Source organism: Plecotus auritus (assembly GCF_963455305.1).
Source record: "Plecotus auritus genome assembly, chromosome: 7".
NCBI classification, from domain to species: Eukaryota; Metazoa; Chordata; class Mammalia; order Chiroptera; family Vespertilionidae; genus Plecotus; species Plecotus auritus.
In genome coordinates this window covers 2,347,641-2,360,048 of record NC_137774.1, presented here as the reverse complement: position 1 = coordinate 2,360,048, position 12,408 = coordinate 2,347,641, and the positions used below count along the sequence as shown (strand labels likewise).

Below are 12,408 nucleotides of genomic sequence, written 5' to 3'. Positions count from 1 at the left end.
GCTGCCGACTCTGCTCTGTGCCGCCACAGCCGGCAGCCAGCCAAGCATTGTGATAACCCTACGTTGCACTTCAAGGCCCTGGGGTGAGCGGAACCCCATCTTACTCATATTTAAGTCCCTGCAACGCCGAGCACAGAGCAGGCGCGCAGATGCTTCATCAGTTGAACTTGGTTTTATCCTTCCTTCCCGTAGTTATAACGGCCCCTTGACGGAACCGTTCTCCCCAGAAAGGACGGCCTGCCACACTTACAAGACGGCATAAGTAGCAGCCCATCCGCGGAACAAGCTAGAATTGCTTTTTTCTTTCAGGAAGAAAGAATGCCATCTACCCACTTAGCTGTTGTGCCTGAGGTGGCAGCCCGAGTCGGGGACCGGCTCCCAGCTCTGGCTCCCGGCTCCCGGCCTGCTGGGCGCCCGCCTCGTACGGCTCTTGGTTTTCTCTGCGCTCTAAAAGGGAACGTGCGTTTGAAATGGAATACAGTGGCCTGCCCCGTGCGTTTGGTCCCCATCAGGGGGTTACTGCCAGCGCTGGTGTGTCCCGTTGGGGCAGGGAGGCAAGGGCTCCTGACGGCCGGGTGCAGGGGCGTGCTGCCCGGAGCGGGAGGACAGGGTGGGGGTAGCTTTGTGTTGTCTATCGATTCCTGTGTCTTCATACCAACACCTGTGCACCTGCTTCCGCCCCGCCCGTCTTTGAAGGAGCATTTTTAAATTTCAATATTCATGTTCTAAAAATTTAAATGTAAAGTAGAAATTTGTTCCACCTCATTAAGCCCAACTTGAAACGATCATTAACAAAAAGGGTACCGAGTCACCCCAGCAATGAACACTGAACAGTGGAGACTGCCTTTATTTCAGCAGTCTGTATTTAGGATTATGTTCTGTCCACTGAAAGTATTTGCTTTGCATCAAAATCAGCTAGTCCACCCGCCTTTAGCCTTTCTTCTAGAGCCTCTGGCATGCTTGAGGCCGCACACATTCTGACGGGTGTTCGTTTGGCACTAGGTAAATTCTGTTCTTTCCAGACACCAACTCCAGGTGGAAATACTGGGAGTTTTTACTTTTTAGTAAGCAATTATTTTTCCATTTATTTTTAAGATTTTTGAAACATGCTGCTTTTGCAAATCATTTGCCTTCTATATAAAAATACTCTGTAGACATTTCTGCTGCTTTAATAGGAATTAAGAACTCTCTGCAAAAATTAATTAACTACAGTTACCATAGTCTCAAATGTTTATGTGTAGTTTGGATTTGTAGTATTGCCTTTCAAAGATAGGGAAGTAGAAGGATGACAAGTTTTAGGCAAATTCTTCATTTACTAGTGATTACCTATAATAAATCAGTATTTTTACAACTGATTGGCTGTTAGCAAGCCCTAAATTATTTTATCATTCCACAACACACATCATTTTTATCAGCTATGTTAATTTTCCTGATTTAATTTTGTCCCTTCAATTTGTAAAACTGCTTTTCCAAATATACATACACTATTGTTTTCTGTGTAATTACAGGTAATATTCTAGTTGACAGTTGCCGACAATAACTGATTAGAGCTAACTTCCCTGTTATTGGTGATAATTTACATAATATATTGCTCAGCATAGAGCTTGTAATTTAAAATGACTCATAGTTGCATGTCCTTGGTCATTAATCAATATTATTGTATTTTATTAGAATCAAGAGTGGCACGGGGAGTGATTCATGCTGTTTCAGTCAGAGAATTAATGTTTTCTAATTGAGATGGCAATATCCATGTTGCAACCAAATAATTGAAACTCTGTGGTTATCTGCTTGCGTGGTATGCCTTCTGTTCTTCTAGTCGGCTAGTGTTTAAAACATTCTCCGTTGCACCTGAGAATCCCTGTCTGTGTGAGAGTGTGACTGTCCGTAGCGGCCAGGAGCTCAGGGCCAGGAGCACAGGGACCAGAATTTCCGTTGCCTTGGAGGAGTGAAGTTGACATATGTAACGGGATGCTCTGGCAACGGGACTGAGCAGAGGAAGGAGGAAGAACTCCCGGAAAACCCTTGCGATCAGTGTGCCTGCTGGAGCCACCTGACCCCCACTCCTCCACTCCGTTCCCATCTTTAGGACAAATGCCTGGGCTCTGCCCAGCCCACCGGCGGCACCGCTTCACCTGTGCCTGTCTAATCTGCCGTCTTCCCGGGTTTGGCCTGGATCTCTGTCTGATGGTTGGTCAGAAGATAAGCAAAAATAACTTTTCAGTGAGGGTCTGCAACCTGTCAACTTTTCTTATAAGAAAATAATGTAACCAAGTTTCTTTTAGGTTGTTACATAGAAGACCAGCAGTAAACAAGCTACTTCTTACCCATTTGTTTTAAACTGTTCTTTTAAACCCTGTTAGGTTGCACATACTGTGAATGTAATGGTCTTTAATGTGTAATGGACTTGCAGTTTTATTTTTTATTTACCTTTATTGTGGAAGGTGTGGACTTACGAGTTCTAAGTGGATAGGATCAGGAGTGAGGCAGTTGCAACTTGAAGAAGCTAAACAAACCCGATTAGATTTGTCTCCTTTTTATTTCTACTAAAAGCCACTTTAAGACAGATGATCTCAAATTGATTTGAAATTACTGTTTCCTTTCTGTGTTTCACTTCTATTATTTTCTCTCCCCCATGGCGTCCTTTTCAGTGTCATCGGGCTGGGGAGAGATGCCCAACATCCACGCCAAGGCTGAGAACTCCTGGGGCGAGCCTGCCTCCCCTTCTTCCCTGGTGGATAACGGCACAGCAGCCTGGGGCAAGCCGCCCAGCAGCGGCAGCGGCTGGGGAGACCAGCCCGCCGAGCCAGCCGTGACGTTTGGGAGAGCCGGCGTGCCCGCCCCCGCCCCAGCCCTGTGCAAACCAGGTACCGGGCGCTCGCTCTGCGGCCCTGGGTGGCAGCTGGAAATGGGTCCGAGTGTTTTATTTAGAGGGTGCTTTCCACTGACTTCTAAGAATTATTCTTTAGGCCGCTGTCCTCATTTTATTCACACTTCAGCATGAAGCCAAGGCTGTAAAGAAATACTTGCCAGGTCTGATGCGTGAGCACCACGGAACTTCAACAGAAGCTCAGCTTTCCTTTTAAAAAAATAAATAAATGCATGAAAGAATCAGAACAATATAGAGTAAGTGGCTGGCATCCGGCTGGCATACGCTGGGTTCTGCAGCGGCGGCCGTGAGCAGTGGACGCGGCCACGTCCCGAGCTGGCACAGGAAGCGGCTGCTCTTCCCGCTGAGTCCGGCTCAGAGCGGTGCTGCGTGCGGCCTCCCTGTCTGGCCTCGCTTGGTCTTGGGAACAGAATTCTGCTGTGGGCGCCCCAGGCCCATGCTTTTTATCTCTTCTTTCTTCTTCTTCTTCGTGAGAGTGAGTGAGAGTGTGTGTGAGTGTGTGTGTGAGAGTGAGAGTGTGTGTGTGTGTGTGTGTGTGTGAGAGTGAGTGTGTGAGAGTGAGTGTGTGTGAGTGTGTGTGTAAGTATGTGTGTGTGAGAGTGAGTGTGAGAGTGTGTGAGAGTGTGTGTGTGTGAGAGAGTGAGAGTGAGTGTGTGTGTGTGAGTGTGTGTGTGAGAGTGAGTGTGAGTGTGTGTGAGAGTGAGTGTGAGAGTGTGTGTGTGAGTGAGTGCGAGTGAGTGTGAGTGTGTGTGTGTGAGTGAGAGTGTGTGTGTGAGAGTGTGTGAGTGAGAGTGTGTGTGTGAGTGTGTGTGTGAGAGAGAGTGAGTGTGTGTGACTGAGTGTGTGAGTGTGTGTGAGAGTATGAGTGTGTGAGAGTGAGTGTGAGTGTGTGGTTTCTGCCTTGTTTTGTGGGGTGATTTTGAAAGGGAAGAAGAAGTGAGCTGCGTATTCCTCCCGTTGTCTGAGGTGTCAGAAGCCGGAATAAAGGGCCCAGCGTTAGGAATGCTCGGAGCTCGCTCGCCCGGGGCTCTAAGGGCGGAGAGGCGATGCGATGCTTTGACATAGTGTGCGGTCACCGTTCACACGGCCGCCGAGGCCGCACGTCTTCGGGCAGCATTGCGTGTCCCAGCTCTTCCCTGGACAGGGACAGCCTGACTGGCTCAGAGTTCGTTCCTTTGCTGGCGCTGGGCGTGCGCCAGGCCACCGCCCCGCTGGGCTCTCCACTGCGCTCATGTCCTTCTGTCCGAACCTGAGGGAGCGGACGGAGCAGGCAGCTTCCGGGGTTCGGGGTCACAGGCCGGTGGGAGGCAGCCAATTTGTTAGGCGCCCGTCTACCTGGTCAGCATCACATCTCATGGCCTGACAGTCTCCAGAGGAAGGGAGAGGAAGGGAGTCTCCAGGCCAGTGAGGACGTTGCATAAATTTTACACAAAAAGTCACTTGTGTTTGAAGCGAGGAGAAGGCCGTACCCTGCAGGGGAGGCGGTGCTCAGCCTGGCCCCACCTGCCTGAGAGCTGGCCGCTCCGCCCGGTTCCTCCCGGAGCTGGTCGGACCCGGCGCTGCTGGGCCTCCGCAGGCCTCGGGGCCCCGGCTCGGTGGGCACGTCCACACGACGGGCTGCTGCGGGTGGGGGTTCTTCCCCCGGGGGACAGGGGCGTTTGAGGACTCTGCATGTCAGTGGCCCCTCCTGCCGTGTGGAGGTCACCACCTTCTGGGCCCCGGGGTCCAGCGTAGAAGCTCATGCTTCAGCGTGGTCCGTGGTCCGTGGTCGGTCCCGGGAGCGGGGCGCACGCGCTGCTCAGAGCCAGCATGGAGGGGATGCAGCCATGGGGCTCCCGTGCTCAGGTGTGGGGAGGGTAGGTGGCGCTGCCTCGAGCATTGTCGGCCTGGGGAATGGTGAATTTGACAAGTTCCTGTTCGCTCTCTTTCTAGCTTCAAAATCTATGCAAGAAGGCTGGGGCAGTGGTGGGGACGACGTGAGCCTCGGCCCCAGTCAGTGGGACGACGACGAAGGGGGCGTGTGGAACAGTGCTGCCTCCCAGGAAAGCTCCTCCTCCTGCAGCTCCTGGGGGAACGCCCCCAAAAAAGGACTCCAAAAGGTGTGCGCACCCTAAAGAGGGACCAACAGTCGCCTAACACACATCCATTCCAGCAGCGTAACTGCAGCGAAGGGTGGGGTGGACCTGAGCTCCCCGAAGTCCGGAGACCCTTCCGGGGCCTCTCCTGAGCGCGGGGGTTTCTAGGGGCCACTCGCAGTCGCTCTCCCAGCGGAGCAGAGCGCAGGCGGAGGCAGAGGCGGTGGCGGCGCGGGAGTGCCACTGACCTGTTAGGTTCCTTCCTCTTTAAGAGACAGGGCAGTGCGGTCCGGGCTGCCCCCAGCAGGCAGCCTCTGGGAAATAATGTGTGCACCGCGAGACTGCCAGGTAGATCACAAGTGTAAATGCAGAGAATGAAAACGGGAAAGAGTCACAAGGCAGTCTCGGCGGAGGGGCAGGCCTTTCTAAAAGCCAGAAAGGGAAGACTGGCAAACCGAGGTCGGTAAAGATAAAAACTGCATGACATAAACTGCCATTCAAAGCAGAAAACAACTACTGGAAAAAATTATCTGACTCACGTCACAGATCTGTGATCGCCCTAGTATCTAAAAGGTCCTATCGCTTCTCGGCCTTTTGGCTAAGATCAAGTGTGAAAAAGGCCCTAGACACTGATTTTATATGTATATCTTATTGATTTCAGAGAGGAAGGGAGAGGAAGAGAGAGATGGAAACATCAATGATGAGAGAGAACCATTGATTGGCTGCCTCCTGCGCGCCCCCGACTGGGGATGGAGCCCGCAACCCAGGCATGTGCCCTGACCAGAATCGAACCTGGGCCGACGCTCTATCCACTGAGCCAAACCAACTAGAGCTGATTTTAAGTCAACCAGTAACCCAATAGAAAAACGAACAAAGCATGTGAATAGATAATTTCCAGAAAAGGATACAAATAGCCCTTAAACAGATGGGAGGACAGCAACCCGACCTGCGGAAAGTTCAGCTTAAAACAGCTGTGAGAGCCCTGACCGGTGTGGCTCAGTGGATAGAGTGCTGGCCTGCGGACTGAAAGGTCCCAGGTTCGATTCCGATCAAGGGCATGTACCTTGGTTGTGGGCACATCCCCAGTAGGAGGTGTGCAGGAGGCAGCTGACCAATGTTTCTAACTCTCTAGCCCTCTCCCTCTCTGTAAAAAAAGCAATAAAATATATTTTAAAAAGTAAATAAATAAAACAGCTGTGCGAGGTGCCACTGTTCGCCTCGGCAGCAGAAATGCGGGAATGTAACAGACCCGCTCTGCTTGCAGAGCCTCTGAGCCGCCTCCGCCCGCGGTGGGTGTGGACTGGCGCCGCCCAGCGGAGGGCAGTGGTTCTGTGTCCACGCGGCAGGCCGGGCACAGCACTTCCATGGTCATGGGCTAGCGAATGGCATTGGTACCCAGTCTTCTGTTGTGGCGTTTTTGTAGTTAAAAGAGAAAAAACATAGCTTAGGTGTACATCGATGGGGTAACTAGTTAAATTATGCCACATCCATATTATAGAAAGCTAAACAGATATTTTAAAAGAAATTCTATATATAGTGAGATGAAAAGATCACCAAAATATATTGTTAAGTAAAGAAAGGTAAGGTACGGGAAAGGGAGTATAATGCCTTTGTGTATAGTAGTGCAGGCTCATATCACTTTGGGGTGGGAAGGGGAAAGAAGAGAAAGGTGTGTGTGTGTGTGTGTGTGTGTGCGCGCGCGCGCGCGCGCGCGCGCGCGCGCACTTACGGCTTCTATGGAGTTGGCAGGTCTCCCCAGGGGTGGGTACGGCACTGCTCAGAGTGGTTTGTCCTTGGAGAGACAAGAACGGGCAGGAGGGGGTGCAAGAAGGTGCTTTCGTGCTCCCCTTTTTTTACTTTCAAAGCATGTCAATGTAGTTCCTGTTCCAGAAACTTTAAAAGAGCGCTCAGTGGTCAGCAAGGCAAGCAGGTGGGATTGCAGGCACCACAGAGCCGTCTTTTCACCAGCAGGCTGCCAATCATCCAGTCCTGGGGCGCCAGGAACGCCACCCTGGTCCGTGAGACGGACCCGGCGAGACCAGCGGCACTGCGAGGGCAGAGCAGCCTCCCGGGGGGCTGCTCCTTGAGGGGAGACCCCTTAGCCCTGCCTCCGCGGTTAGATGTGAGCCGGTTAGGAGGCATCGTTAGCCTGCCATCTCGGAGTGAGGGAACGAGTGGAGGGAGCCCCTCAGCCCCGCATCTGCAGATGGCCTCCCTCCTCCCTCTCCCTCCTCCCTCCCCCTCCTCCCTCCCCCTCCTCCCTCCCCCTCCTCCCTCCTCCCTCTCCCTCCTCCCTCTCCCTCCTCCCTCTCCCTCCTCCCTCTCCCTCCTCCCTCCACTGCTTTCCCTCCCTCAGGGCTGTAAGCAGTGAAGAGTCAATAGAATCAACAGGTGTTTTGTTCCTTCTTGTTGCCTTTTTGTTCTGTTGGAAGGACCCCCTGAGTTCTGCTGCCTTTCAGGGTAAAGCTTATAAGAGGGCAAAGCCCTGTGGCTTTAGTCAACCGCAGGGCGCTGGCGGGGGCAGGCTCCCGGGAGCCCGGGGACTTGGTAGTGAAGTGACGCAGACCTGCCCTGCACTGGATCCATCCTCTGGGGAGAGCTTATCATGCTTCCTTACGTCCGTGACCTGCACACACGCCAACCTCAGATGCACCCCACAGCTCAGCGTTAATACAGAAGGCTTCTGTGGCTGTAGAGTCCCCCGAGTGCAGGCCTCCCCGTGTCCAGAAGAAAGGGGTGGAAATGGGACTCATGGCTCCCCTTGCCCTCGCTTCGTTCCAGGGCACGAAAACATCCGGCAAGCAGGACGAGGCCTGGATCCTGACCCGGCTCATCAAGCAACTCACCGACATGGGCTTCCCGGTGACTGCTCCTTGTCCGCCCCCCCCCCCCCCCCCCCGGGCTCCCTGCGTGGCCTCTGTCTGCCCGCACCACCCCCGCCCGGGCTCCCTGCATGGCCTCTGTCCGCCCGCCCCCCCCCACCCGGGCCCCCTGCATGGCCTCTGTCCGCCCGGGCCCCCCCCCCCCCCCGGGTCCTCCTGCATGGCCTCTGTCCACCCGGGCCCCCTGCACGGCCTCTGTCCTGCCCCCCCGGGCCCCCTGCATGGCCTCTGTTTGCCCCCCCCCCCGGGCCCCCTGCATGGCCTCTGTCCGCCCGGGCCCCCCCCCCCGGGTCCTCCTGCATGGCCTCTGTCCACCCGGGCCCCCTGCACGGCCTCTGTCCTGCCCCCCCGGGCCCCCTGCACGGCCTCTGTCCTGCCCCCCCGGGCCCCCTGCATGGCCTCTGTCCGCCCCCCCGGGTCCTCCTGCATGGCCTCTGTCCTGCCCCCCCGGGTCCTCCTGCATGGCCTCTGTCCGCCTGGGCCCCCTGCACGGCCTCTGTCCTGCCCCCCCGGGCCCCCTGCATGGCCTCTGTCCTGCCCCCCCGGGTCCTCCTGCATGGCCTCTGTCCTGCCCCCCCGGGTCCTCCTGCATGGCCTCTGTCCGCCTGGGCCCCCTGCACGGCCTCTGTCCTGCCCCCCCGGGCCCCCTGCATGGCCTCTGTCCGCCCCCCCCCCCCCCCGGGTTCCCCTGCATGGCTTCTGTCCGCCCCCCCCCCCCGGGTTCCCCTGCACGGCCTCTCCTGCCCACCCACCCCCCGGGTTCCCCTGCATGGCCTCTGTCCGCCCCCCCCCCCCCCCGGGTTCCCCTGCATGGCCTCTGTCCGCCCCCCCCCCCCCCCGGGTTCCCCTGCATGGCCTCTGTCCGCCCCCCCCCCCCCCCGGGTTCCCCTGCACGGCCTCTCCTGCCCACCCACCCCCCCCCCCCCCGGGCCCCCTGCACGGCCTCTGTCCTGTCCACACTGTTGTGTAACAAGGAAGGGATAAGAAGGTTCTCATGACCCACCTCGCAATCCCCTTCACCAGGGCCCTGTGTGGGGATCGTGGCTTTGAGCCACAGCGAAGAGCCGTGTCCTGTCTGTGAAGGAGGGTGTGAGCGCCTTTCCCCAGAGTTAAAAATGCTGTGGATTTTAATTTTCAGGGGTTCATAGTTTCACGTTTCCGTTGACAATTAGGAGTGAGTCTTACTAGTGAGCGCAGTGGGTTGATGAGAGCCCGAGAAGACTGTATGGAGGGGAGCTGCAGAGAGAGCCCTGACCAAAGCCGTCAGTCCCCGGGGATGTGGGGCGCTCCGGGTCGCAGGCTGTTCCCTGAACACTGGCACGTCTGTGGAACCTCCGATGGGATGGCAGGAGTTCAGCTAGCGAGGGGTGCCCTCGTCTGCCCAGCCTTCCCGCCAGGTGTCTCCACGTCTGTAGTCAGACGGCGCTTCCCTGGCGATTCCTGTGCGTGTGCGGGAGCCGTGGCGGCCCCGAGCTGTGAGCTGCCCCGTGTTAACACGTCTGCGCGCTCGCAAATCCCTCTCGCGGGGCACTTTCTCAGGGCCGGTGTCTAATTTGTGAGACATCTCACTCTAACTTTCACGAGGAAGAGAGGTGCGTCCGTGCCCAGCCAGGAATGCTGGGTTAGCCTGGTCCTGCCCTGAGCCGGCCGCTGGCGCGAGCTCTCGGTCAGCATTTCCGTTGCCAACACCACTTCTAACGACAGCCATCTCCCCGCAGAGAGAGCCAGCTGAAGAGGCCTTGAAGAGTAATAACATGAACCTCGACCAGGCCATGAGTAAGTCACACTGCACGTCGCTGTTTAAAGGCGCCGGGTGTGGGGTTCGATTTCCAGAGCGTTCGTGTAGTCGTGGGTGAGGGTTGGGTGTGTGTTGGGTGGACGGGGCCAGGCCCCGCGGAGGTGGGAGTGTGTGATGTGCCCCGCAGAGGGAGCATGTGGGTTCAGTGGACTCCTGCCTGGTGTGGTGTCCCCAACAGCTGGAAGTGTCCTGGCTACCAGGAGGGGCCCAGCCACTGGAGATCTGTGGCTGTGGGTGGGACAAGGGAAGGCCCCTCGGAGAAGTGGCCACCAAAGGCGGGATGGTCCCAGGGGAGAGCACGGCTGAGCCCCGAGGGGCTGTGGCCAGACGGAGCGGGTGCAGGCAATCAGAGCGAGGGCTGGGAGCTGGGCCGCCCTGTTGGCAGGCCGAGGGCCCCACGTGGGCTCAGGTCAGGAGCAGCCTCGGCAATGCCTCGGGCCGTGTCTGTGCGGCAGGTGCTCTGCTGGAAAAGAAGGTGGACATGGACAAGCGTGGACTGGGGGTGACCGACTACAATGGGATGGTCACCAAGCCCCTTGGCTGCCGCCCACCAATCTCCAAAGAGTCTTCCGTGGACCGCCCCGCCTTTCTTGACAAGGTACGAATGGGGTGGTTTCGTCTGTCTGTGTAAGGAGGCACTTTCCGTTTTACCTGTGTCCTTAAGGGGAGCCAGATTGAAAGCTGGCTGGACAGTGACACATAAGTGACTTTTCCCAGCGTCTCTGGTATACATAAACATTTAACCCCAGAGAGGTAGCGTTACGTGTTCTGTGATGTGACGAGGAATAAAAATACTAAATTTGAAAACGGATTTCCATTGCGTTGGGTGAACTTGCTGGGTCACCTGCCTCCATTTGTCCAGCAGACAGGGGGCATCCCTTCCTGGTGTTCGCTCAGTGGACGTGCGCGCTGCCTCCCCGCAGAGGTGCTGTGTTGTATGTGAATCTGAGAAGGGGGAGGGGGCGGGGCCCAGGCCCGCTGGCCCTTGCTTGGCTCGGCCACGTCAGACGCGTGCCGTGTGTGTGCGGCTGTTCCCTGGGGTGCTGGACACGTGCAGTCACTGTCAGTCCTTCCCGCGCTGTCCTGGAGCGGCGTCCGGCCCCGAGGCTGTGAGAACAAAGCCTCCCCTTCGGTTCAGTCCCGTGTGGAGCCCGGGAGAGAAGCCGGAGCCAGAAGGGACGCTTAGGAAAGAAGGAAAGGCTCACAGGAGGAGAGGGGGCTCCCCTCTGTTCTCAAAGAAGCGGGGTCCTTGGCCCCCGCGCCCCCGTGGGGAGCTGGGGTGTGGCCGGGGTTCCGCGCCACAGTGCCCAGTGATGTTGGAATTTCAGAGGGACCATTTGGGAGCACACTGCCTTCTAAAATGTCACTTGTTCTTGGTCCGAAACTCCAAGTTAACTCGGCATTCTTTCTTTCCTTGGCCAAATGTGGGAGCCTGTCTGGTTGCTCACCTTTACATTGTGCAGTAACACTGCAGGCTTGCTGGGAAATCAGCTGAGTTAGATTTGCAAAGGGTCTGACACACAGCGTCACCTCAGTAAATGTAAAAAAATCCATAGGATTCTGTCCGTTGTGTGACTCACCGTTTATTAGACGGAACCGCGTGAGGCTGCTGTGCGGTCCGTCTAGAACAGCGGGCTGTGAGCAGTGCCCCCCGCCCCCCCCCCCCCCCCCCCCGCCCGGAGCCGGGCAGCGCCTTCTGAAGGGAGCGGCTCGGTGGACATGGGTGCGAGGTGTTTCCAAATCAGTTTCCGCTGCCTCCCGACTCCCTGGCAGGCTCAGTGGGGGGCGGGGTAGGCGCTAACGTGTGCTTGTAAAATAATTGTCTACGTGAAAACAGCGTCTTACCCCTGTTTCTCTCTTCTCTTCCCCTCCTCCTCTGCCCGTGTTCTCCATTCCGCTCCCGCTTTCCTCCTCTCCATCTTCCTTCATCGTGTCCCGCGTGTCTGGGACACCGCCTGGTGCTCGGGGTGCGCCGGCCCCCCACAGCTCACCCTTTCTCTCTCCAATCAGGACGGCGGCCTCGTGGAAGAGCCCACGACTTCACCATTTTTGCCTTCGCCAAGCCTGAAGCCCCCCCTTTCAAACAGTGCACTCCCCAATCAGGCCCTGGGTGGGATCGCCTCAGGGCTGGGCATGCAAAACTTGAATTCTTCTCGACAGGTAAGGCGGTGGGGGGGGGGGGCAGGCGGTGGGGGGGGCGTGCGCTCGGTTCCTCCTGCCTTGGAGGGCGCTTGGGGTGCACCTGTCCTGTTAGGTTAGCACCGTGCTCAGAGGCGGTGAGCGTGCGCGGGCCAGGCCTTGGGGTGGCCATGTGGGGGTGCTGCAGCCTGTATGTCGTTCCCGGCACTGAGGTGCAGGGAGCTCAGCCCTCGGGGCTCGCCCGCTGCTCTTCCAATGGAGCACATTGCCGAGCAGCCTCCGCTGCCAGACCTGGGCGCCAAGGCTTGGCTGTGCTGTCCCGGATCACCACCTCCCCTTGTCTCCCAACCAGAGGTGACAGCCTCAGGAGGCGAATCGCTGTCACCGTCACTGGAGGGAGGACTGCGGGGGTGACGATGGCTGCGCCCCGTCCCGTCTGGAGGGTGTCCCCCTCGCGCCTTTCCTCCTGATGAGGCTGCCACACACGCGCCTTCGAGACTTCTCTTCCGGTGCTGTGACATGTAGGGGGGGCGAGCAGCCCGCCGCCTGCCTGTGGCCGGGCTGGTCATCAGCAGTGCGGCTCCCGCCGTCTGCCTGACCCTCGGCATCTGACGTAGCCACCGGGGC

The 12,408-nt window shown here is 57.2% G+C and overlaps 1 protein-coding gene across 6 annotated transcripts in view; it reads left to right on the top strand.

Moving 5' to 3' along the window:
- TNRC6C (trinucleotide repeat containing adaptor 6C) overlaps positions 1-12,408 on the top strand; it is an 84,052-nt gene that overhangs the window by 55,055 nt on the left and 16,589 nt on the right. For all 6 annotated transcript variants that reach the window (XM_080677663.1, XM_080677667.1, XM_080677668.1 and 3 more), the window contains 6 exons: positions 2,649-2,864; positions 4,820-4,986; positions 7,744-7,824; positions 9,563-9,620; positions 10,098-10,240; positions 11,653-11,802. In XM_080677663.1, the coding sequence (XP_080533789.1) occupies positions 2,649-2,864; positions 4,820-4,986; positions 7,744-7,824; positions 9,563-9,620; positions 10,098-10,240; positions 11,653-11,802 (815 nt within the window). The remainder of the gene's footprint in view (positions 1-2,648; positions 2,865-4,819; positions 4,987-7,743; positions 7,825-9,562; positions 9,621-10,097; positions 10,241-11,652; positions 11,803-12,408) is intronic.